At 37.4% G+C, this 22785-nt stretch overlaps 3 protein-coding genes across 4 annotated transcripts; 2 read left to right on the top strand and 1 right to left on the bottom strand.

Annotated features, from left to right (window-relative positions):
• The first annotated feature begins 96 nt into the window (after positions 1-96).
• Positions 97-4210, top strand: LOC113694348 (CRS2-associated factor 1, chloroplastic-like). Its single transcript, XM_027213277.2, has 5 exons — positions 97-1085; positions 1555-1682; positions 2465-2690; positions 2802-2929; positions 3016-4210. Exons 1-5 carry the CDS (start codon positions 239-241, stop codon positions 4015-4017), a joined length of 2331 nt encoding a protein of 776 aa, XP_027069078.1. The 5' UTR covers positions 97-238; the 3' UTR covers positions 4018-4210.
• A 544-nt stretch (positions 4211-4754) lies between these two features.
• LOC113693752 (sugar transport protein 14) lies at positions 4755-7607 on the bottom strand. Its single transcript, XM_027212412.2, has 4 exons — positions 7241-7607; positions 6322-6644; positions 5600-6229; positions 4755-5483 (listed from the first exon to the last, which is right to left on the bottom strand). Exons 1-4 carry the CDS (start codon positions 7377-7379, stop codon positions 5013-5015), a joined length of 1563 nt encoding a protein of 520 aa, XP_027068213.1. The 5' UTR covers positions 7380-7607; the 3' UTR covers positions 4755-5012.
• Positions 7608-15717: 8110 nt separating this feature from the next.
• On the top strand, positions 15718-20389 carry LOC113692438 (ninja-family protein mc410-like). Of its 2 annotated transcripts, none has more exons than XM_027210848.2 (3): positions 15718-15934; positions 17015-18171; positions 19667-20389. In XM_027210848.2, exons 2-3 carry the CDS (start codon positions 17148-17150, stop codon positions 20140-20142), a joined length of 1500 nt encoding a protein of 499 aa, XP_027066649.2. In that variant the 5' UTR covers positions 15718-15934; positions 17015-17147; the 3' UTR covers positions 20143-20389. The 2 variants fall into 2 exon arrangements, with proteins under 2 accessions (XP_027066649.2, XP_027066648.2); XM_027210847.2 differs by having other exon boundaries at positions 15719-15934; positions 17029-18171.
• The last annotated feature ends 2396 nt before the right edge of the window (positions 20390-22785 follow it).

Below are 22785 nucleotides of genomic sequence, written 5' to 3'. Positions count from 1 at the left end.
GAACAAAAATCGTAGTCTCGTCCTGCCGAAACTACCCTCGGCATTTCACCTGATTTCCAGTTCAAGAAACCATCTTGTCTTACTTCCCAGCAAGTATTTGCTCGACCCAGCTGAAGCTAAAGCTGAAGGAGGAGTTGAACTGGAAAATAGAAACGTCTCCCTCCGTCGGGGCAAATTATAGCTTTATGCTTATATTGATCAAAGTTTGAAGCTTTTTTGAGGAATATTCAGCCAAAAAATGGCCTTGAGACCAGTAATCCAGTTTCCGGTATTCGTCCCACCACCACCCAGCGCTCCAAACCACCGCCCAGCCTTTGAAGTCCGCTTCTCACGGTGGAACAACGCCAACGCTCAGAAATTCATCCGCCGCGAACGCACCCAAAAGGAAATTGAAGACCAAATCCGCTCCCAAAGACGCTTCGATTCCGCCTTCAACATTGCCCATAATTACAACCCGGCACCTCCCACCCCTACCTTTAAATCCACCGGCACCCCTTCCTCTCCTTCCCACCCTTCAATTCCGGGCAAAAAGTCGAAATACTCCAAAAACCCACAAAAACCTAGACTTCCCTTTGATCACCCCGCATTTAAACCCGTCCTTAAACACAAAAAAATACCAGTTAAAAGAATTAATCCTAGCCGAACGACTGACGAAAGTACTAAAGCTGAAGAACAAGAAAAATTTGCTCCCAACGTCAAAATTGATGAAAAAGGGTTGTCATATGAATTTCCTGAAGCTCCATTTCTTTATCAGTATAGTTATACCGAGACGCCCAAGGTGAAGCCGGTGGGGATCAGGGAGCCGCTTGTGGCGCCATTTGAGCCAGGTACTATGGGGAGGCCGTGGACGGGGCGGAAGCCGCTGCCGCCGAGTAAAAAGAAACTGCCGGAATTTGATTCTTTTCAGCTCCCTCCACCTCATAAAAAGGGTGTGAAGCCCGTCCAGGCACCGGGCCCATTTTTGCCGGGAACTGGGCCAATGTATGTGAAGTCTAGAGAGCAGATATTGGGGGAGCCCTTGACCAAAGAGGAGATTAAAGCGCTTGTTGAAAGCTGCAAGAAATGGAAGCGCCAGCTGAATATGGGTAATAATCAATGCCAACCTTGTTTTTTGATATTAAGGTTATGAGATTATGATCATTCTGTATTCAAGTTTTCGGGTTTGTTTGGATTGTGAATTATTAGAGATATTTTCACCGCGGCAATTTTTTTTTGTGATGCGATATACGTGAAATAAAAAAGTAATTGAAAAGATAAAAAGGTGTGTTGAAAATTGTAATGATGATGTAAGCAAATATATTTTGACAAATAAACCACAATCCAAACAGGATTTTCATTATCTGCGTTTAGTTATTGATTGGTGAAATTTTGATTTGTGGTGAACCAGATTTTCTGGAACTGTAATGATGTTTAACTGAACAAGAAATTTTCTATTTCTGGTTTCGAGGAAAACTGCTGCGTGTCTTGAATTTAGCCAAGCAGTGAATGAAATCGGATTTCTTCTTACTATGGGTGTGACCTTTTTGTTAACATGCCAGTGCCTTTGGTTTTTAGGAAGAGATGGTTTTACGCACAACATGTTGGATAACATACATGCTCACTGGAAGCGAAGAAGGGTGTGCAAGATAAAATGCAAGGGTGTGTGTACCGTAGACATGGAAAATGTTCGCCAACAGTTAGAGGTTCGACGTTTATTGGGAAATACACATACATAAAAGTTATCTTATTTTGTCTTTTCTTTGATTGCATTTAATCTTCCTTTTGTTAATATGATACTTGCTTCATACTTGAATAGTTTTGCCTTATGCAACTCTTCCTGTTGGTATTTAGTATAGTATGAGCAATGTTAAGGAATTGTGTTCCGCCTTGTTTAATGTACATGAAGCTCTTAACTTTTCATTAGAGCTAAACCATGTGCTATAAGAATTACTCTGCTGATTTTATAGAAAGTATACCTATTCCCCTCCATGTGATGTGTAGCTGTTCTTTTTTTTCTTTTGCTAAGAGTCATCTTGGTGAATAGCTGTGTCTGGGCTGTCATTTAAGAACCCAAACTATAAAATAGTGGAGTTTATAGTTGCTTGATTTTTGCTTAACAAGGAACTTGGGTTGATTCCCTCCTTAAATTGTTTAAAACCAAGTAGATGTTAAAATTGTGCATGTAATTGGAAGGTTAAATATTTAGTCCACTATTTGATTGAATTTTCAAGAATGATCCTTGATATTCCTGTTATCAAGCATGATGATGTCGTTCTTGTCCTGTCATAGTTGCCTAGTATTTGCCCTGGTCTCTACTAGTAGATGACTGGTGGAAGGAGAATACAGAGAATTGAAGGATCAAAATTCTGCTTTTTTTTTTAATCCCCCCTTAGGTTGTGCATGTTTTAGCTGCATAATGTTTGCCTTGTCTAATTGCAACATCATGGAGAGGCATAACATCCTTTTGCGGTTCATCATCCAACAGGAGAAAACAGGTGGACAAGTCATATATAGTAGAGGGGGAGTGATATACCTATTCCGTGGTAGAAACTATAATTATAAGACTCGGCCGCGTTTTCCTCTTATGTTGTGGAAACCTGTTACTCCTGTATACCCAAGGTTGGTCAAACGAGCCCCTGAGGGTTTGACTTTAGAAGAAGCCACAGAAATGCGGAAGAAGGGGCGCAATCTTGTGCCAATATGCAAGCTTGGTATGTTTATCTTTATTTTGATTGTCTATACTGTCTATAGGTGAAGTGACAGAGCAAAGTCGACCATTTTTTCCTAGGGATTAGCTGATTATAGTTTTGTGTTTATTACAGCTAAAAATGGGGTCTACTGTGACCTTGTTAAGAATGTCAGGGAGGCATTTGAAGCATGTGAACTGGTGCGAATCAATTGCGAAGGTGTGAATGGGAGTGATTACCGTAAAATAGGTGCCAAACTCAAGGTCTGGTCTTTTAATTATGGATGCTTAACATCTAGAGCTTTGAGGAACAGAAAAATCTGAGCAATCCTTAAATCTTTTAAGTGCAGGATCTTGTCCCATGCGTGTTAATATCTTTTGAGAATGAGCACATCCTCATGTGGAGGGGACAGGACTGGAAGTCATCCCTGCCAGAGCTAAGAAGTGATGCAGAAGGAATGACGGAAACTGAATCTGATGCTACGACCTTTGTTGGAACAATTTTAGAAGGAGAAGCCGAGTCATTAACAGCTTCAGCATCATCTGTTTCAAACACAACAAAAATGAATACAACTATTAAAGATCTTAACACAAGCAGTGGTTCTTGGAATTTTGAAGAGGTGGAATCAGATGGAAGCAGTGAATATGGAGAAGAGGTGGTTGGTGATCTTACAGCTTTAGCCACTTCTGCATGTGAAACGTATGAGAGTGAAAGTCCTCCGGATGTTCAGTGCGCCGTCGGTTCAGATGTTTTGGTGGATTTTGATAGAAGTGAAGAAGAATGGGATGGTTCAAACTCTTACCACAATGCCATGTTAACCGTGTCTTCAGGGCCTGAAACAAGGCTGGGAAGCACTTTCAGTAATGACAACCATTCAGAACCTCCATTCACGGCTCCTTTTACTTCAAGCAAGTTGGAAGGTGTATCTGAAGATAGAAAGGGTATCAGTGAACTTTCAAGTGCAACTACACCTTCAGCTGAGGAAGTTCTTCTCCTCCTCAGGCAGGCTGTTGAAAGTGGGCTTGCAGTTATGTTGGAGGATTCTAGCTTGGATGCAGACATTGTTTATGAAAGAGCCGTCGCTCTTGCTAAGTCTGCTCCACCTGGGCCTGTTTTTAGCCATCGACGTAAGCAGTTGGTGGTTCCAGAATGTGATAAGCCACAAAGTGATGATTTGGAGGTGAAAGAGGCTCTCAAAGTGCCAGAGAAAGAAGTTACTCTTTCGAGTAAGAGAGGAAGTGGGAAAAAGACTTCTAAAGGTCGAAGCATGAAGGACATTAGGGAAGATTATCTAAATGTAAATCAACCGGGAAGCCTAAGAGTAGATGAACTAGCGAAATTGCTAGCTTAATGAGTTCTTTTAGTATTGTTATGTAACTTTATTTGTTCTTCATTTATTTTTCCGATGGAGGAAGCGGTGAGAGGTTGTATGTTCAAATAGCAAGTGAATTAGGGATTCAGAAGATGGTCGAACCAATAAATTAACAGATCAACTTTGTATAGTGTGCTTTATATTAAGGCAATCTCGGCATCTTTCACTGTCATTTTTCCTGTTCTCCACCTTGGTCAATGAATCAAACATGCTTGGCTTTCAGTTGCGCTACTTTTATCACTCAGTTTGGTCTTCTATGTTTTGGCTGTTAGTTGGTCCTGCGGTTCTACTTGTAACTTCCATCTTGAGCCACCTCAATTATGAACCAGAGAGAATCCTTCTTGACCACCTTTATTCATTCAAACTCTTTTCTTCGATCTTCTCCGGCAAACTATCTGGAGGTTGTGACGTTAACTTCTAGGATTTCGTGCTCAGTGGGAGCACAATTTGTTAAACAGCGTTGTTTTGGGCTCGTACCATGCATCCATGTATGCGCTTTACAACAGGAAGTTAGATGATCCGCTTTAGATCAAGCTACTTCCCTTTACGACAGGAAGTTAGACGATCCATGCACATGCATCTTTTAGTTTTTTTTTCTTTTAATTCAATGGAGGGATATAAGAGTTATGATCTACCATTGAGAACTGACCCCTCCTCTCATCAATACATATTAAGAAGGAATATGCATTCGAAACTTAAAAGTTAGAAAGGAGATATAGGTGGTCAATTTTCTGCAATTTTAGCTCAATTGACATCATGATATGCTACTGTTTTAAGCAATGACATGAACACTATAACATGTAAATCTGCTTATCAGATTATGACTTGTACTTCCCCATTCTTGAAGTAAAATTATCCAAACAAGGAAAAAGCACAGACCCATAAACACAAAAGCAAAAGAAAATGTGCCCTAGGTATGTCAGGACGCAAAATAATTAGGCACAGAAAGAAAGTTGCTCCCTCAGACCTATTCTCTAGGCTGTTTCATTATTGGGTTTTCTGGGTTTTTGTATCTCCTGTCCATCTTCATTGGCATCAGGCGCGCAGTACCTCTTCCAAAACCAGTGGCTTTGCCACAGCAAATAGATCTCCTCTATTGGGACTTGCTTGGTCTCGGGCAAGAGGAAGTATACAAAGCAGCTCATGAAAATTATTAGACCAGCAAACAGCAAAAAGATACCGAATTTAAGTCCGCAGAGAGCTTTCAGGAAAAACTGAGCAACAAGAGCCGTGAAGAGCATATTCACGCTAACGACAATACTTTGGCCAGCCGACCTCGTCTCCAGGGGAAAGATCTCACTTGGAACTAACCAACCCAGAGGACCCCAGGACCTTCCATAAGCCAGAACGAACACGAAGATCATAATGACAAGGAAAGCACTAATTCCTTTGGAGAGCTCCTCACCCTTTCCAAATTTCAAAGCCAGAGTAACACCAACAGCAACCTGCATATCAATCAATAGCGTGATGTATTTTAGATGAAGAAAACGTCTACCTGTTAGATTATATTCATAAGCCAGAGGTCATATTCATGTAGTTAGCACTTTGCAAGACAGCATACCATGGTGATTATCATTTCACAACCAGCTTCGAGGAAAAATTTTCTCCTGCCAAACTTGTCAACGAGAGCCATAGAGATCAAGGCAGCTACAACTAGTGCACCATTTGTAATGACAGAGGAGTAAAGGGAGGCATTGGACCCAAAACCTAAGCTCTGGAATATGACAGGGGCATAGAAAAGAATGGAGTTATTGCCAGTGAGCTGTTGGAACGCTGGAATACCAAGGGATCCTATTATAAGCTGGGGGCGGTTCTTCCTCTTTAACAGATTTGAGAACGGATTCTTTATAGCTCGTGCGGCTTCGCTTGCTTCTAATAGGTCAGCAAATTCAGCATCCACGTTAGGTGTCCCTCTCACTTTCTCCAGGATCTTTCTTGCTTCGTCTAGTTTACCCTGTTCAACAAGACTGTTTGGGGTCTCTGGAGCAAAAAGTCCACCAACGAACATTATAGCAGCAGGAACCATTGCTAAACCGAGGGCTAACCTCCAGCCCCATGGATGAATGCTTTGGACACCATAATTTATTAAGTTGGCAACAAGGATTCCCAAGCAGGTTGTTAGTTGAAACAGTTGGTTAACTGCTCCTCGGATTTTAGCAGGTGCCATTTCTGAGAGATACAGAGGGACCGCCTGCAGAAACAGGTACAAAACGAGCATATGTGACAATCTTTCTTTATTTTTTTTTCACACGAATTACTCGGTGTGTAGGACAAATGGCTTACCTGATTCCCAAACCCAATGCCTACACCAAGCAGGCATCGGCCAATGATCAGCATCGCAATGTTCTCGGCTGCTGCATTGACAAGTCCTCCAGCAAAGAAGCTGACTGCCCCACACATAATGCTCATCCTCCTGCCCTTATTTCTGGTCACGTATGACACCCCAAAAGTTGAAATAAGTGCAGCGTAGTACAGGGAGGAAGTAAAGAGAGTGAGAACCTGATCATCATATTTACAATAATCTGTTTCATTCAAATGGTGGTGTTTCCTTTCGTACACTTTGGGGAAGAATTTTTTCAAGAAGTCATCCATTGAAGTCACTCCTCCTGTAACAGCAGCCCGTATCAATTTAGAGTTTGTGTCTTTCTTCTTTTTATTTCAATAACGATACATAAATTTGTACTTTGATTTGTACTTTCAAAGACAGGAGGACGATTAATGAAAGATACCACTGTGCAGGATTATTTGTCATTTATTCTGAAGCAGGAAGTACGTTACAAAAACTATTTCCAGTTTCTGCTCCTTCACGAAATTTCTAAATCAACATCATATTCCCAATAATTATCTACATTTAAAGTAAAAGTTAAACCTTGATTCCCAACCTTCAAGATTGCTTGGAACTTAAATAAAATGATGTGTACCACACATTTGTTTATTAGTATGTATCCCTAAAGGTAACTTTTTGATGATTCTGATGAAAACCACGACAGGACAGAGATAGTGCAGATCCCACCATTAAGGATATTCCAACAAGGATCATGAATTAGTCAAACCACAAAACTACGTACAAATTCCAGCACAACAGGAGATGACACCAAAGTGTGCAGAAGTCAGTCGAACCCACAAAAGAACATTCAATCAAGAAAGTGCCAAAAGCATTGATCATCTTAAAACCAAGTACTAAAACTACCGGAAGACTCACCAGAAACGCCCAAATCGTAACCAAAGAGGGATCCTCCAAAAGAGCCAATAACGCAAGCAGTGATGAAATATGACGTAATCTTATACTCATAGTGAGCAGCCCTTGATCCTCCTCCGTCAACAAATGCCCCGCCAGCCATTGCAGCTTCGAGTCTTCTTCCCAGAAAGGTAAAACTGACCGTTTCCTCCTAGGAGTATTCGTTTCTTCTGCCTATCGTGGGCTTCTTCGTGAACGAGGAAATACGGGGAGGAGCTGATCAGGAAGAGCTCGCAGAATCTTGACAGGAGATGACAATTGTTGTTGGCATTAAATAGAGAGATTTCAGTCCTAAATTGGTTAAATTGGATAAAGATGAACTACTCAAACTGCGGAAGTCTTGGTACATTTGGGAATGCATGTTGTAGTTTGTGATTAGGACAGCACGTATTAGTCAAAGCAGGGGATGGATACAAATATTACTGGTTTTCTTTTTGTTCTCATTTTTCAACTTTGACAGATTGTTAATTCATTGAATCCAGTTCTACCTGTTGACCGATTAGTAATTTATTGTATTCAGCTTTACCCTTTGTCGTATTGGAACGTCTCGATAATTTTATTGACCTCTACACTTTCTTTCATTGGTTTGGCTTTCAATAATTTTATTGTTGCTGCATGTGAACGAATTTGGAATAATAAATACTGGTTTGAAAGGCATTATTGATATTTACAGCTTAATTGTAAGTTTTGCTAAAAAAATTAAAAAAAAAAAAAGGTTAGTAGCAAGATAAAATGGAGTACGACAATTGGGGGTTTTATTATTATTATTATTTTGGGTTTACGTTCTAAGAATCTGAACCCAAGTACAAGTAGTATAATAAATTCACCTGAACAGGAGAACTTGCTGGCATTAAATTATTTGTCACTTGCCTATTTATTTAATTTGCGAATCTTTCATAAAACAAAACAGTAGTTGTAAAGGATAATGGATTGGTAGAATATATAATAATAATTTGTGTGTTTGGACAGCCAATTATTTGGCCAAATATATTTGCTGACATCACCATTACAATTTCCAATACACCTTTTTATCTTCCCAATTACCTTTTTATCTCACATACATCACATCACAAAAAGTGCTACAGTAAAAATATTTCAAATAACTTACAATCCAAACACACTCATGTTAGTGATTATATGTAAAAAAAATTAGACACGGAACTGAACCAATGATTATGTTGGACTCTCTCAAATCTACCACTTACAAATAATTTATGAGTGATATAAATAATCGAAAATTTATGGTACGAAAACACCACAAAAAATGTGGGGTGGATAAGATGAAGGATTAAATTCTTATCCAGTGTAAGTGCAATGGATTATTGGCATTAATATAGGTGTGGATGTATGTTACTGTATACATGACAATAAAAACGAATTTGAAATTAAATTGCATGGCATCGGTATTTAAAGGATGACCAAAAGTGATAGGTTTTGAATTAAGGGTTAATCACATTTAATCCCCTTAAGGTATATCCCATTTTTCAGTTTATCCCTTAATTTTTAATTTTGCTCACCTAACCCCCTATATGATAAAATTGGCCTTGCATTATTTTGACTTTTTATTTACCTTGCTTTCCTTTTTTTTTCTCTTTCTTCTTTATTTAATTCTTCCTCTTTCCCACAAAAATTTTCACCTTAATGATTGAAATTAAAAAAGAGAAATTGCAGAGATATATCTTCTCCTTAAATGATTCAAAAAAAATATTCAAATCACTTTCCTAAAATACAATTTTTTTAGCCTTTCAATTCTTTTAATTTTGGGTTTTCCTCTTTCCTTTCTAGTTTCTCATTTTATTCCCTATAAAATATCTTAAGATGAAATTGTGATCTGATTAATAATCATCAATTAAAATTTGTGACACTTGGCATCATACAAAAAATCAAAATTAGTTTTTGATGCCTTTTAAACTTTCGCCCAAAAATATGTAATTACAAACTCAAAACAAAGATTTTCGTTGAAGTGGAATTTTCTATTGGGAAGGATGAAAGAGAGAAGAAAGAGAAAAAGAAATAAAAGAAAGAAAAATAATTTCATCTTATGATATTTTCTTGAGAATAAAATGAGAAATTAGAAAAGAAAGAGGAAAACCCAAAATTAAAAGAATTGAAAGGCTAAAAAATTGTATTTTAGGAAAGTGATTTGAATTTTTTTTTGAATCATTTAAGGAGAAGACAGATTTCTGCAATTTCTCTTTTTTAATTTCAATCATTAAGGTGAAGATTTTTGTTGAAAAGATGAAGAATTAAATAAAGAAGAAAGAAAAAATGAAATAAAAGAAAGGAAAGCAAGGTAAATAAAAAGTCAAAATAATACAAGGGCAATTTTGTCCCATAGAGGATTAAGTGAGCAAAATCAAAGGTTAAGGGGTAAATTGAGACATGAGATATACCTTAAGGGGATTAAATGTGATTAACCCTTTAATTAATAGAGGGTTCTCATGCGTAAAATTGGATATCACGTGCCGCCTTCCTAGACTTAATAATCCAATAATCTTTTCAAATCTTAGTTGGAAAATTATTGCTTGTACTTGTCATCCCGCAATAACTTCACGCCTCCGAAAGTGAAAGCATTAAAATCTGAGAATTTTACCAGACTTTATCCAATATCAATTTTTGATTTGGAAGTTGGAACAACTCACGCATTGCTGTAGTTTCTTAGACCACTTCATTCATTCACTTGAATCCTGACCGACCATTGATTTCTATATATTCTTATCCATGTTTCTTACTATACATAGAAATTTAAGTCAAAAACAAATAAATGTATTTTTTTCCAATTAAAAAGGTAAAACCAGTGAGAAGTCAAGCAAAGGCAGCATTAGTCCCTGATTTCAAAGAAATAATAAAAAAAAAAAATTTATGGCTGCCTCACCTAAGAGCATCCAGAATGGATTACACTTTGTGGAGTGTAATCCACATGCCACGTCAGCATTCCACTTTCTCCTTTTTTATTACACTTTCACTCACAATGGATTACACTCCATAAGGTGTAATAGCATGGGTCCACAATTAATCAAATATTTATTTTAATAATGCATAACTCATATCCCATAAATAAATAAAGTAATTTTTAAAACTAATTTTGTTATTTTTAAAAAATAAAGTACTAACTTTCGTTAAATTTTGTACATTTTGAATTTTTTTATTTTCTAAAAATGATATTATTAATTTTTAAGTTTGAATAATATATCTTTTTCTATGTTTCAAAAATAATATATTGTTATTTTTTTAAAAATAATTATGTAGGAAATTAAACAAATCAACGGAAAAAATAATTATATTACCGTTGCCATGGGAAGAAAAATCAACGGACACGGCTCCAATGGGGAGCCGTGTCATGGAGGGGTGTAATGGGGAGCCATTACACCCCCATTGGAGATGCTCTAAGTAGGATGCGTGGGAATTGATTCCAAGAAGGACATTAACCCAATCACTGTAATATCTTTAATTTGACTCTCAAACCTTAGTTTTTGACCTTTTTCACCCTATAAAGTCTGAAATATTTAATTGGACCCCAAAAAAAAAAAAAAAAGGAGACTAAAGAAGCATAGGCCCCAGAAAGATGCTTTCCCCATTTTCTTTAAATTCCTGAGCGTGGACTTTCATTTCATGTAAGAAAGAAGATAAGGGATATCATGGATGGATGAGACCCCACGCGCTTATCATTGAGCCCGAGAAAAGCTGGTAATTAGCTTTTCGCATCCCCGATTTAATGGTCATGCAAATTGCAAAGCAGCTGTCGCCGGTTTTTCAGCCCACACAATTGGGGCTGCCGCTCAGCGCATTGGTCCAATCCTTAATTGCCTGTCACCCTCCGGTCCGCAAATTCGCTGATCAAGTTTGACCGTTCCACGTATGGTATGTATCTTAAGGTAATCCATAACTAGTTGGGAGGATTTTAAAAAATCTAGGGTAAAATACATAAAATTCAATGTGATTAAGAAAATTGACACGAAACTTTCTCATTGTTTAAAAACTCTCACATAATCTCCTTATGCTTTGGACTAATTTGAAAAATGGACGTAAATCATCCAAATTGACGGAAAGATGTAAATTTTCTATATTAATCCTATTTACAAACTAAATCGAAGTTTAACTCAGGACTCAATAAAAGTTTTAAAAACAAAGGTAGAATTAAAGGGCTGAAATTGGGAATGTCAGAATTAGGGCTGCAAACGAGCCGAGTCGAGTCGAGTCTCGACTAAATTTTACCAAACTCGAGCTCGACGAGCCGGCAAATTTCGAGCTCGAGCTCGACTCGAATCAAGTCGAGCCGAGCTCGAGCTCGAAAAAAAATAAAAAATAATTATTTTATTTTTTAAAAAATAAATAAAATAATATTTTTTTCTTAATAAATAATAAAATATTAAGGATATATACGTAATTTTACTATGAAAATAAAAAATATATATATATAATATACGTAATTTTATTATAAAATAAAAATAAAAATAAAAAATATATATATATACCCAAACTCGCGAGCCTAACAAGCTTAATATTCTGAACTCGAGCTCGAGTTTGACTCGAGCCGGCTCGAGCTCGATTAATATCGAGCTTGACTCGAGCTTGACTCGAGCCGCTCGCGAGTGGCTCGATTCATTTGCAGCCCTAGTCAGAATCCCTTTTGATTATCCGTTCCTTTTCTTGCCCCATCAATCCAACCAACACCACCCTTTCATTGCTGTCATCATCTTGCCATCTTCATTAACAGCATCTCTATCATCGCCAGTCCAGATTCAACACTTTTTCATGTGTTCTTCTGTAAAATTAAGAACCCAAATCTAAGCAACAACTTTCTTTAAAAACTTGAGTTGCTTAGTCTCTTTCTCGTCTGAATCATTAGAGCGCATGCCGGGTTTTATAAAATTAAGAGTTTCAACTGATGGGGCGGTTCTTTAACTGGGTAATCCACTTAGTGAATCGGCTCTGATGCTCTGCGTCCGTGGGATCAACTAAACCTTAGGGATTTGAAGGATGCACAACTACAAGCTCTCAAGTGGCTCAGAAGTACTGCTCCTGCTGATAGGTATGTAATCGAAGAATCAGGATCTGTGAGATATGGATATGAAACTAGATATGCTCGAACTGGACCGCATCTCGATTTGCACATGGATAATCTGCTGGTGGACCCCCTTTCCTTCATTTGCCAAACCAATCTTTTTTTTGTTTACGAAACCAAGCGCTTTCATACATAGAAGAGTGTGCTTGGGTCTAGGATCTCTGGTGTTAAAGATCGCCTTCTTAGCTTAAAGGAATCGAAAGCGCCACTCATAGAAGCCCGACAGTTAGCATCCTCCCCTTTCTCCTAAAAAGTGGAAGCAGAAGTGGATGTTCCGAGCTTAAGGAAGCGATTAACTCCGAGGGTCATTTTCTTCTTTACTTTAGGGCGTCATATCAGGAATTCCCATTCCAGTACTTGAATCGTCTCAAGACTAGAACTCTTTCTAATGTGCCTGATGTTGTCACAAGAATAGCGTAGTCAAGTAGCATAGCAAGGGAATCCACTTCCGAAAAAAAACAGTCCGGTAGGAGATGACAACTAATGGTAGCTTTCTTCTTTCTGCTGAAATGCTATGGATGTCACACACAATCTAGAAAAGGACACAATCTAGAGTTGCTGGTGATTAGGGGTGCAAACGAGTCGAACTCAAGTCGAGTTTTGGCTAATCGAGCCGAACTCGAGTTAATTTTATGAAACTTGAATTCGAGCTCAAGTTCGACGAGCTCAAAATATCAAACTCGAGTTCGAGCTTAAAAAATAAAAAATTATTATTATTATTTTATTTTTAAAAAATAAAAAATAAAAAATAAATATTATTTTTAAAAATGAATAAAACAATAATTTTTTTAACAAATAATAAAATATTAGGGATATATATGTAATTTTACTATTAAAATAAAAAATAAAAAATAAAAAATATACTCCCTCCGTCCCATTGTTAATGTCATATTTCCACTTTTTGCTTGTCCCAAAATTTAAGTCACTTTGAAAAAGTCAAATCACTTTTACAATTATTTTCCAGTTATACCCTTCTATTGACAAGTCAAGATTGCACTAACCAATTCTGATGGACCCAGCCACAACACATCATCGGAAGTTATACCCTTCTGATTGTCTTTGCCTTTTAGTCAAAGTGACTTAATGGCAAGTGGTCCCACCAATTTGTTGTTTCACTCCACAAACAGCAAAGGGTACGCTTGGAAGAGTCAGATAAGCCTGTCCCGTAATGCTACTATACCTAAAAAGTGCGTTTCCCAAAAAGCGTCCCAATTTTTGGGAGGGAGGGAGTATATATAATTGAGCTCGCGAGCCCAATGAGCTTAATGTTTTTTGAGCTTGGACTCGAGGTCGAGATCGACTTAATTAGCTCGAGCTCGATATTAACGAGCTCGTATTCGAGCCGCTCGCGAGCGGCTCGATTCGCAAAACACCCCTAGTGGTAATGGTGGAGCTATTGGTGATCAGTGGCGGTACTGATTATGAATGGTATTCACCAATGTCATTGACCATTGTGGTGTTATTGACCAGTTTGGTTGCGAGCAGGGAAAAAATAGAGAAGGAAAATAAACAAAAAAAATGACAAAACACTGCAAAATACTAAATTGTTCTTGACAATGTCACTTGAAGCTCTCTTAATACACGAGTGCATCTCAAACGCCGTTAATTTGGATGATTTCCGTCCATTTTTAAAATTAGTCCAAAGCACAAGGAGGTTATGTGGGAGTTTTTAAACAATGACAAAGTTTCGTGTCAATTTCCTTAACTATAAGGGGGATTTTACGTATTTTACCCAAAAACCATAATATTACCACTACGAGATTGTGACTTGAGACTTCTTGGTGTTTGAAAATTTAACAAATTAAAATGCTTACTAACCCTCACCATCCGGTAACAAAAATCGCAGGTGACAGCATGCTTATACCAAATTAGCGTCTCATTTGTTTGTAATAATAAAACTAGAATTTTGTTCACACCTTGACACAAAATTTTTTTTTTCTATTTATTGTGTATCAACGAAATTAGTGGGAAAGGGCACGTGTGTACAAGTGCAATACAAGTAGTGAAGCAAGTTCTCAACATCAAAACCATTGAGCTTTAGATCAGTGGCAATCAAAAGCGGATTAAAGGGACTAATAGGTCCCTTACAGAAAAAAAAAATTCACTTGCAAGTTGAGGGACTAATGGGTGTAAGTTGAGGGATCAAATGTCACTTACAGTAAAAAAAATTCAAAAGAGCTGCAGGTCGAGAGTTCAAACTCCACTTGCAGAAAAAAAAATCCCCTTTGATCTAATCCGGTTCTTATATCTTAACATCAAAGCCAAGGGCTGATGCTTTACTAAACTAGTAAGAAGATATAGTATGGATGAACAATTAATCCTGTTGTTGCTGCTTCTAAGAGAGGAAAAAAAGACCAAAAAAAAAAAGGAGCATTCTTGTTGCTTAATTTATTAGTTGATTTTGCTTTCCAGGGGTGCACTTTCATTCCCTATTCATAAAATGAAGCGGTTAGTTTAGTTAATTTATTATGTCAAAATTAAGCTACTAGGAGCGGGAGGTTTTGGAAAAAATAAGAATTAATCAATAGGAGGGGGAGGTTTTGGATTCCAGTTGTGTTAGTAATCATCCATATACTTCGCAGGTTAAGTAATAAACAAATGTTAATGATTATCCCACTATTATTAGTTGTAATTCCATCTTAAAATTGTTAAAGCCTTTTTAACGTGCTTATTGTCATGGAATCACTAGGTACTTTAAATAAATATTAGAGCAGTTATTAAGGCAGGAAACTATTGGACCGACATGAAAAAGAATTTCTTTCTTTTTTGTGTTCGCTCGGTAATGTCCCAAGTAGATTTGGGCGGTTTTAATTACAATAACAAGTTAACGGAGCTTGGTAATTATTGCGCTAGTTGGCATGGGTTTAAGAGTGCAGTGATTGAGAGTCATATTTGAAGTTTAGGGATCAAATTAAGAATTAGTGTATAGTTAAATGTGTAAGATGGAATTATTCCCTTCTTCATTACCCAGTGAGATAATATTTTTTTTCTTGCATAAGAAAATGCAATATTTTGAGTAGATAAGTGACAGCATCCTCTTGAACGTATAATTGTAGTTGTAAAATTATTCTTATCAATCGTTATACCATATCTGATCATACTACATTAAGGTGCTAAAGTAATAATCACATATCCCTATTTAGTTGGTTAATTAGGAGTTAGACTGAGTTTATGCGACGCAGAAATCATTAATTGGAACCGCACCAAAAGTTAGAAGTTAGTGGATGATATTGGCCAGAAATAAAAGTTAAAAATTAAATATACACTAATAAAAAAAAAGATTTTAGAGATGAAATTGGACACTTTTCCTAATTTAAAATATTAAATTGTAGGGAGCAGGAAAGATGGGCAAAAAGCAATGATGAATTATAGAATTCCATGGCAACCACGTGCTCAAACACTTCACCATGGAAAAACAAATATCAAATGGTCCCCATACATTCTCCTCATTCCCATTGCCTTCACCAAAACAACCACCATTTCCATTGCACCCCCAAACAGCCCAAGAACCAAACCCTTTTTCGGCGGCTGTCTCTGTATCGGTTCTAGCACCTCTGAGCTTCACAAAGGGGTTTTGAATCAACCACCATCAGGTATATCTTGTCTGTTCCTTCTTTGTTTTTTTTTTTTCTTTTTAATCTGGGTTTTGATTATATGTACTAGTTTCAGCTTAAGTTATCCATGATTTCATCCTTTTTTTGTTTGCTGGGCTTGATTAATTCATGTCCTATCTGAACTTGGTTCGTTTCATTTCTTTGTTTGCACTGGTCCTCGGTACTCGTATTTCACACTAGGTAGATATATCTGTAAACTTAATTTAGTGATTCTTGTTTCGGTTTTTGTCCATCTTGATATGTTTTACCTGTCTGAGCTTTCCCCGGAATCATTTTTCACTCTTTCTTTTCTGTTGGTTTTGATGAATACTAAGCAGATATAATTTTTTTTTCTTGATATGTGGTTTTTGGGTTTCAATGTTTTCCCTATTCGGGTATCAGATCTAATTGTACTTTTGCCCCTTGAGTAACTGAGGTTATTCATGACTAAGTCGCGGTATGCGAAAGATTAGTTAAGTTGGTTAGTTTAGTTCTGTCTCAGATACTGAATATTGTGATGCTGGACGAGTAAGTTCAAGTTATGTGCATACTTAAAATTGAACGAGGCTGGTTTTTTGCTCTTTTACCAAGTATTGCAGGCTGCTTAACGCAAAATTGTATGCTTACTCTGACTTTGGTTAGACCTTTTAATTGATGATTTGAATGACTTTTATAACTTAATATGTAGGTGTCGTTATGGTGGTGTTCTGACAGCTATGATGCTTATTTATTACTACTTGTTTTCAAATATGGCAATTTTCATTTTTTGTTATCGTAGTTTGCTTAAACTGGATAAACATCAGGAATTATTGCCAGAATCATTCCCTCATTAAGTTGAAAATTCATAAATTTGCACCTTTTGGTCTCCATAACATAACTGTTTGTATGTTAAATAAGATTTTTTGTTGGGATGGCCATTAGAGTGACTGATACGGGTACATCACTTTTCATATATATGTTTTTTCTCCTCTTAGCTTGTATCGGGCCGATAGAACACAAGCATCATTTTTCTTGCGTCTTCTAGTTGTTAACTATTATTGGGATTTTGCTTACCCACAATTCCTTTTTCTCAAATCTAAGATGGATTTGTGCAGATGTTTAAGCTTATGGTCTTTTGCTACATACCTGAAGTGCCTTCTTAGTGAGAGCATCCAAATAATTCTGGGATCAGAGTGTAATTGCATTTTGATGAAAATCTGACTGTTAGACCAAGATGGAGGATGATAATGGCCTAGACCTGAGCTTATCTCTTCCATGTGGTGGAGATAGTAATACGTCTAAGGGTAAAATTGGCACTTCATCAGAAAATAGGTCAGACATTAGTGACAGAGATACCAAATTGATCAATGAATTTAAACAGTTTCTTGATGGCGGCAACATGCAAATTGGCTCTGGAATGGTGTCTCAGAGGATTGATTCTGCGAAACCTGAGATTTTCTTCAGCAACCTTTCAAACACTCCTGCTGATGTAGATACTTCTCAAAACATCAACAGTGGCGTATTTTGGGCTGTAAATGATAGGCCTACTGAAGGTGAAGAAAATAGGACAGATATTCGTGAAAAACGAAAAAACGTTTTTGGCGAGACAAGTAAACCAAAGAAGCATGAGAAAGAGACTGACGGTAGTGATCTACAAGACAAGGCAAGGGTGTCTTACATTTCCATAAATACTGATGATGGTTCGACCGAAGAAAATGAAGATGTTGCAGATTCAGAAGCTGAGGCTTCAACGTCTAGGCAACATATGTTGCACCAGGATGATTTAGCGAAACAATATGCCGGAACTGCTCTATCTGAGGGGCGCAAAGATTTCCATGGGATATATGAGTCAAATGTTGGAGAATTACCAGGACAAAAGAGGTTTAGCATTACATCAGAAAGGGAATTTAAGGTTGGGAACATGCCTCAGAGTGTCCAGTTCCCTGTCCAGCCGGGTAACATTGTGAGCATGTCTCAGCCACTGCCTGCAAAGGACTCTAAACCTGATGGTGTTGCCAGCAGACAATTACCTAACATGATGCAAGTTATGGCTGCTACGAACAGCGATAGAACTGGAGGCCAACCTGTGTTGCCTGCAAATGCACCATTAGTGGTTAGCTACTCTTCGGTCCCGCTTCCAGCACTAGATAAAGATAATTCTAGGCCAGTGGTTTCTCATCAGCAGATCCACCCATCCTTTGTCAACAGGGTTTCAACACAGTCAGATAAGCACATGGATAATCTGAAGATAAGTCAAGGTTTTCTCATACCCTTCCTACCTTTCTTATGAGTTGTAAGTCTTCAGATCTTGCTTTTGTAGCATGATAAAATACCTAGAGAATTAGGTAAGAAAGATTGTTGGTTCAACATAATTGCACAAAAGTTGATAATGCTTTATTGCTGTGGCAAGAAGTAAGGGGTGTAGAGGTAGCGGTAGCTTTTGCCATTTGCTTTCACTGTTGTGAAGTGTAATGGAACTTAAGATATATTGTTGTTGAATGTGCCTATAAATTTGATTATTTGTCAGAATTTTGGATAAGGACAATTTGAAGTTGAAAAAATGAGATCAACATTCTAAGAATTTGATGTCTTGCTAGTTAATAAATCAGTCATCAGATTGGAAGAATGAGGCCATCCATTAAATAGAGTGCAATGTTGATTTACTTATGTATCTGTTGTTGTTTTTCCTGTATATGTTTGGGTCATTGTAGTTATGTTGCTGGTGTATGCTTGCGCTATTCACTGGGTACGTTGAAGTTTATGTTTGTTCTGGTGTTCTTTGTGTGATGGTGGGTTGGACTGAGACAGTGCTTCGGAGAGTTTAGCCTAGCAACATTTTTCTTCCAACTTGGCTGCTGAAAGGGGTGGGGTGAATCAGCTTTTCTGGAGGTTTAAATGGGATTTGGGTATGGATGGATTTGGATGGTGAGATACAAATATTGTTTGCATGTGGTTGTGTTTGATGTTTTGATGCTGGGGACAGGGGAGGGGAAGGAAGCAAGTGGGGAGCATCTGGTGATTTCTGGTTAATGGACGTGCGTGTTAGAGAGAGGTGGAGCAGCAACCGCGTTGTCCAGTTATTTGTTATGAGAAAAAAAATGGGAGGCAATCATGTAAAGAAGGAACATATTGGTCTAGGGAAAGAATGAAAAGCAGAGTGGTGTGTGATAAATGGCAATGCCAATTTTGGCTCCTGTTAAAACTTAATATGTTGGCTATCCCTGGCTTCATCGATTGGACATTGTTGACTTGCATGAAGATAAACTTCAACTTTTGTACCATGTATTGTCACCAAAATGCGAGGTTGATTTAGTGATCCATGAAGGTTTTCCTTGTCTGGAAAAAAAAGGTGTTTACCTGTTTCTGTGTTAGTTTCTTGGGTTGATACAGCCAGAAAAGGAAGCAGTGAGGGAGTAGTTGTCAGAGAGGTTATAGTAGTTGGCCTCTTTTGGTTGTCCAACTTGTCAAAAAATGTAATGATGTGGATACATCTGCTTAAAATCTGTGTACGAGCACCATTTGCTGAGCTGCAAAATCAAGCTTCTTTAGTTCTCTGGTTTCTTGTCGTGTTTATGATTTATGGAAGCTTTATACTGTTGGAAGAACATTAATTGATATTAATATATGCTTTTCTAGACTTGAATACCTTTTTTTTTTTGGGAGGTTCATTTTATTGGTTATTGGATTATCGAATGGCTGCTTATTTATTTGAAATGAGGTTCTTACAACTGCTTATTTATTTCCCTGCAATAGTTCCGCAAAAGATGTCTGAATCTAAGCAACACGATGGGAAAGCATTATATTATGCCATGGGGAATGGTAAGCTGCTGGCGGAGGGAGGGGCTTCTACTCAGACAGAGGATGATACGAAAGGAAGCAAAGGGTCCATCAGGCCAAAAGACAGACCTGAGCCACCAAGAACAGAAGCGTTTCCTTCTGAATATCCGACCATAAAGCCAGGTATTGCTGCGGAACTGAAATTTGGAGGTTATGGTTCGTACCCAAATTTACCTTGGGTTTCTACAACTGCTCCTGGCCCAAATGGCCGAACAATATCAGGGGTAACCTACAGATACAGCCCTACGCAGATAAAGATAGTATGTGCTTGCCATGGTTTGCACATGTCCCCTGAGGAGTTTGTTAGGCATGCTACTGAAGAGCCTGCAAAGCCAGTTACTGGTACTGGTGTATTACCAACTAGCAATCCTGCGACCTCAGCTCAAAGCTGATTTAGCCACGGAGAAACGCTGCTTTCTGCGTGGCTAGTTATAGTTGTCAAGATGCAAGAAAAGAAAGCTATGTTTTTAATGAGGTGTTGTTTCAAACTCATCTCGCCAATGAAATTTTAGAAGCAATATTTTGTTTGAATCGCTGAGGCTACTGCAATTGATATGGCCGCAGGATTATGTAATAACCCTTTGGTGCATTTTTTGGTCAAATATATCATGAACAAAGCATCCATTGCATTTAACGGCAGTTTAGAACATTGAATCTTCTGTGCATTATGCATGAGGGAGCCCTTTTTGATATGTTCTGAGGTGTCTATGAGGATGCACCTGATCGTCTTATTGGTGGCCACTGGGATGAAATTTCAGCAATTCCAGAAAGTAAAGTTCTCAGGTGGTACAGTACAGGTCTATGAATTAATTAACTTAACCATCGCTAGCATTGAGTTAATTGAAGGGGTAAATTAAATTCTAGGAGGGTGGCAATTTTAATTCATTAGCGTAATCCTGGTTCTGGTTCATTAGACAAGAATTTGGTAAGAGCTTAAGGTTGGACTGCGTTTGAGGAAGGTAAACGCATAAATCCAATTGGAGATGGAAGGATGGATCGGGCCAAAAAAAAAAAAAATGGACGCAAGAAACAAGCAACTCCTACTTGAGTCGGTTAAAGTCTGAAAGTTGGAACAAACCAGAAAAATGCTAGAGCTGTCAATCGGGTCTAATGTGTGAATTGGGTCTAATGAGCCGGGCATTCATATCGAGTTCAGCCCATTTAATTTGTAATATTTCGGGTTTCAGGTTAATAAATGTGAAATTCATACTCAACTCATATAATATTCGGGTTGTGAGTCTTATTCAGACTTAACTCAAACTTACTTATTACTCCTTAATTTTCTTAATATGATTACTATAACTATTAAGTTGTAAAACTAATTTACCATTTACAAGACTACAATATTAAAACTAAACATGAACAAATAATAATTCTTAAAAAGTATATAAGCCAAAAAATTTTCAGCAATATTTATATTTAATTTGTTCAAAATACATGAAAAATAGTAATAAAACATGCGGTCATAAGCCAATACATCTTTAAAAGTTGGAACTTTTTTATAGCCTTGTGATTTGAATCCAAATATGCTTGATAATTTGTGCCTCTAGACAAAAAAGAAATCAACCAATATTATGCCAACATAAAAATTTACTCAACTAATAAGAAAAATTAGAAGTTCGATTATACATTACTAATATTGGCTCTCAAGAAAGCTCATAGAAGAGTTTTCAGATGTATTTTTGTGTTTTGTAATTTATATATATTTAGTATTTAGCAATAATATATTTGGATATATAATTATATATAATATCAAAATATAAATATTATATATATAGGTAATTAAAGGGTTGGACTTATATCGGGTTTGAGTCTAGTGAGGCCCAAATTCGATTCATATTTAATTCGAACTTATTTTTAGATTCAAACTCAGACCGACTCACTAAAAGATCGGACTCATCGAGCATTTTATCTAGTCGAATGAACCGAGTTCGGGCTAACCCAATCCCATTGACGGTCCTAAAAAGTACTCAATGCCGACACATTCTATTGCAATCCCTTGACACAAAGTTCTGTACTGCATAATCATCATTCAAGGAGTTGATCGTTATAAAAGTTCTTTTGTTTGTGAAAAAGAGGGAAGCGGCAGTGACGTCAAAAAAAAAAAAACCCAACTCGGATCAAGAAAGACAAATGTCCGATGAGATCGTATAACATCAGTTGATGTCTGGGGTCAACTTTGTTTTCTCATGCATGACACAATTGTACAGACTTGAGTTTCTGTACTGTACATGCAAAAAATTGTAGATTTCTACGTTATGGATGTGGCCCGATTCCATGTATCAACCAACATGGACGATTTCAACTGGCTTTTATTAAACTGCTGTGTTTTCCCTGTCGAGCCGCCACCCTGAAGTGATGGCCAGTGAGTCGTCAACACAACAGTACCTTATCATTATGTGACCTGTGTATGTATGGCATGTTCAATTCAAAGCATCTCCCGCCCAGCCAATTAACCAATTCTTTTTTGGACCAGGCTTTAATTTTCGTAAAGTCAGAACTCAAAAGTCAGGGTTTGGCATCATATTTTGAGCTGGGAACAGATTTTTATACCTGTCTAATTTGCTAAACACAGGGCGGATTATTTTGAGCATGCATTATCTGTCATGAGAGATTATGAACAGGCAAAATTCCTGTAATTGTCCTCCATGTCATGTGCAACAATGCCGGATTTCGTGCTCTGTTTTCGTTCATTCTCTTTTTGTTGGTGCATTCCCAGAACAATAAAAAGAAGAAACTATGGCGGAAATTCAGAATGGTCATTGTGCACTTTCAAAGAAGTGGGAATGAATGATCAGCATTTAAGGGGCAAAAGAATGACTAGCTACTAAGAATGGTCCATTGCCAAGTGCTTGAATTTGAACTTCTCCTAACTTTATTGAATAGACGGGACAAAACTAAAACGAAAATTATGTAGGGACTTGAAAGAATCTGTCCCATCTTTCTTAGTTTAATAATGCAAGTGATCAAATAAATTGGAAAAAAAAAAAATGCTTAAGCATATATATCAGTATGTAAATCAAACCAAATTTTTT

The sequence above is a fragment of the Coffea arabica genome, chromosome 6c (genome assembly GCF_036785885.1).
Source record: "Coffea arabica cultivar ET-39 chromosome 6c, Coffea Arabica ET-39 HiFi, whole genome shotgun sequence".
In the NCBI taxonomy this organism is placed as follows: domain Eukaryota; kingdom Viridiplantae; phylum Streptophyta; class Magnoliopsida; order Gentianales; family Rubiaceae; genus Coffea; species Coffea arabica.
The sequence above is the reverse complement of the archived record's forward strand: the minus strand, read 5'-3'. Positions and strand labels throughout refer to the sequence as shown.

Excerpts from the sequence above, each read along its gene's own strand:
- LOC113694348 (XM_027213277.2), top strand. The coding sequence starts at position 239 with ATGGCCTTGAGACCAGTAATCCAGTTTCCGGTATTCGTCCCACCACCA. Across the intron at positions 1,086-1,554 it reads GAAGCGCCAGCTGAATATGG|GAAGAGATGGTTTTACGCAC; the intron begins GTAATAATCAAT and ends TTTGGTTTTTAG. Across the intron at positions 2,930-3,015 it reads AAATAGGTGCCAAACTCAAG|GATCTTGTCCCATGCGTGTT; the intron begins GTCTGGTCTTTT and ends TTTTAAGTGCAG.
- LOC113692438 (XM_027210848.2), top strand. The coding sequence starts at position 17,148 with ATGGAGGATGATAATGGCCTAGACCTGAGCTTATCTCTTCCATGTGGT. Across the intron at positions 18,172-19,666 it reads TAATCTGAAGATAAGTCAAG|TTCCGCAAAAGATGTCTGAA; the intron begins GTTTTCTCATAC and ends TCCCTGCAATAG.
- LOC113693752 (XM_027212412.2), bottom strand. The coding sequence starts at position 7,379 with ATGGCTGGCGGGGCATTTGTTGACGGAGGAGGATCAAGGGCTGCTCAC. Across the intron at positions 6,230-6,321 it reads GCATTGGGTTTGGGAATCAG|GCGGTCCCTCTGTATCTCTC; the intron begins GTAAGCCATTTG and ends CTGTTTCTGCAG. Across the intron at positions 5,484-5,599 it reads GTGAAATGATAATCACCATG|GTTGCTGTTGGTGTTACTCT; the intron begins GTATGCTGTCTT and ends ATTGATATGCAG.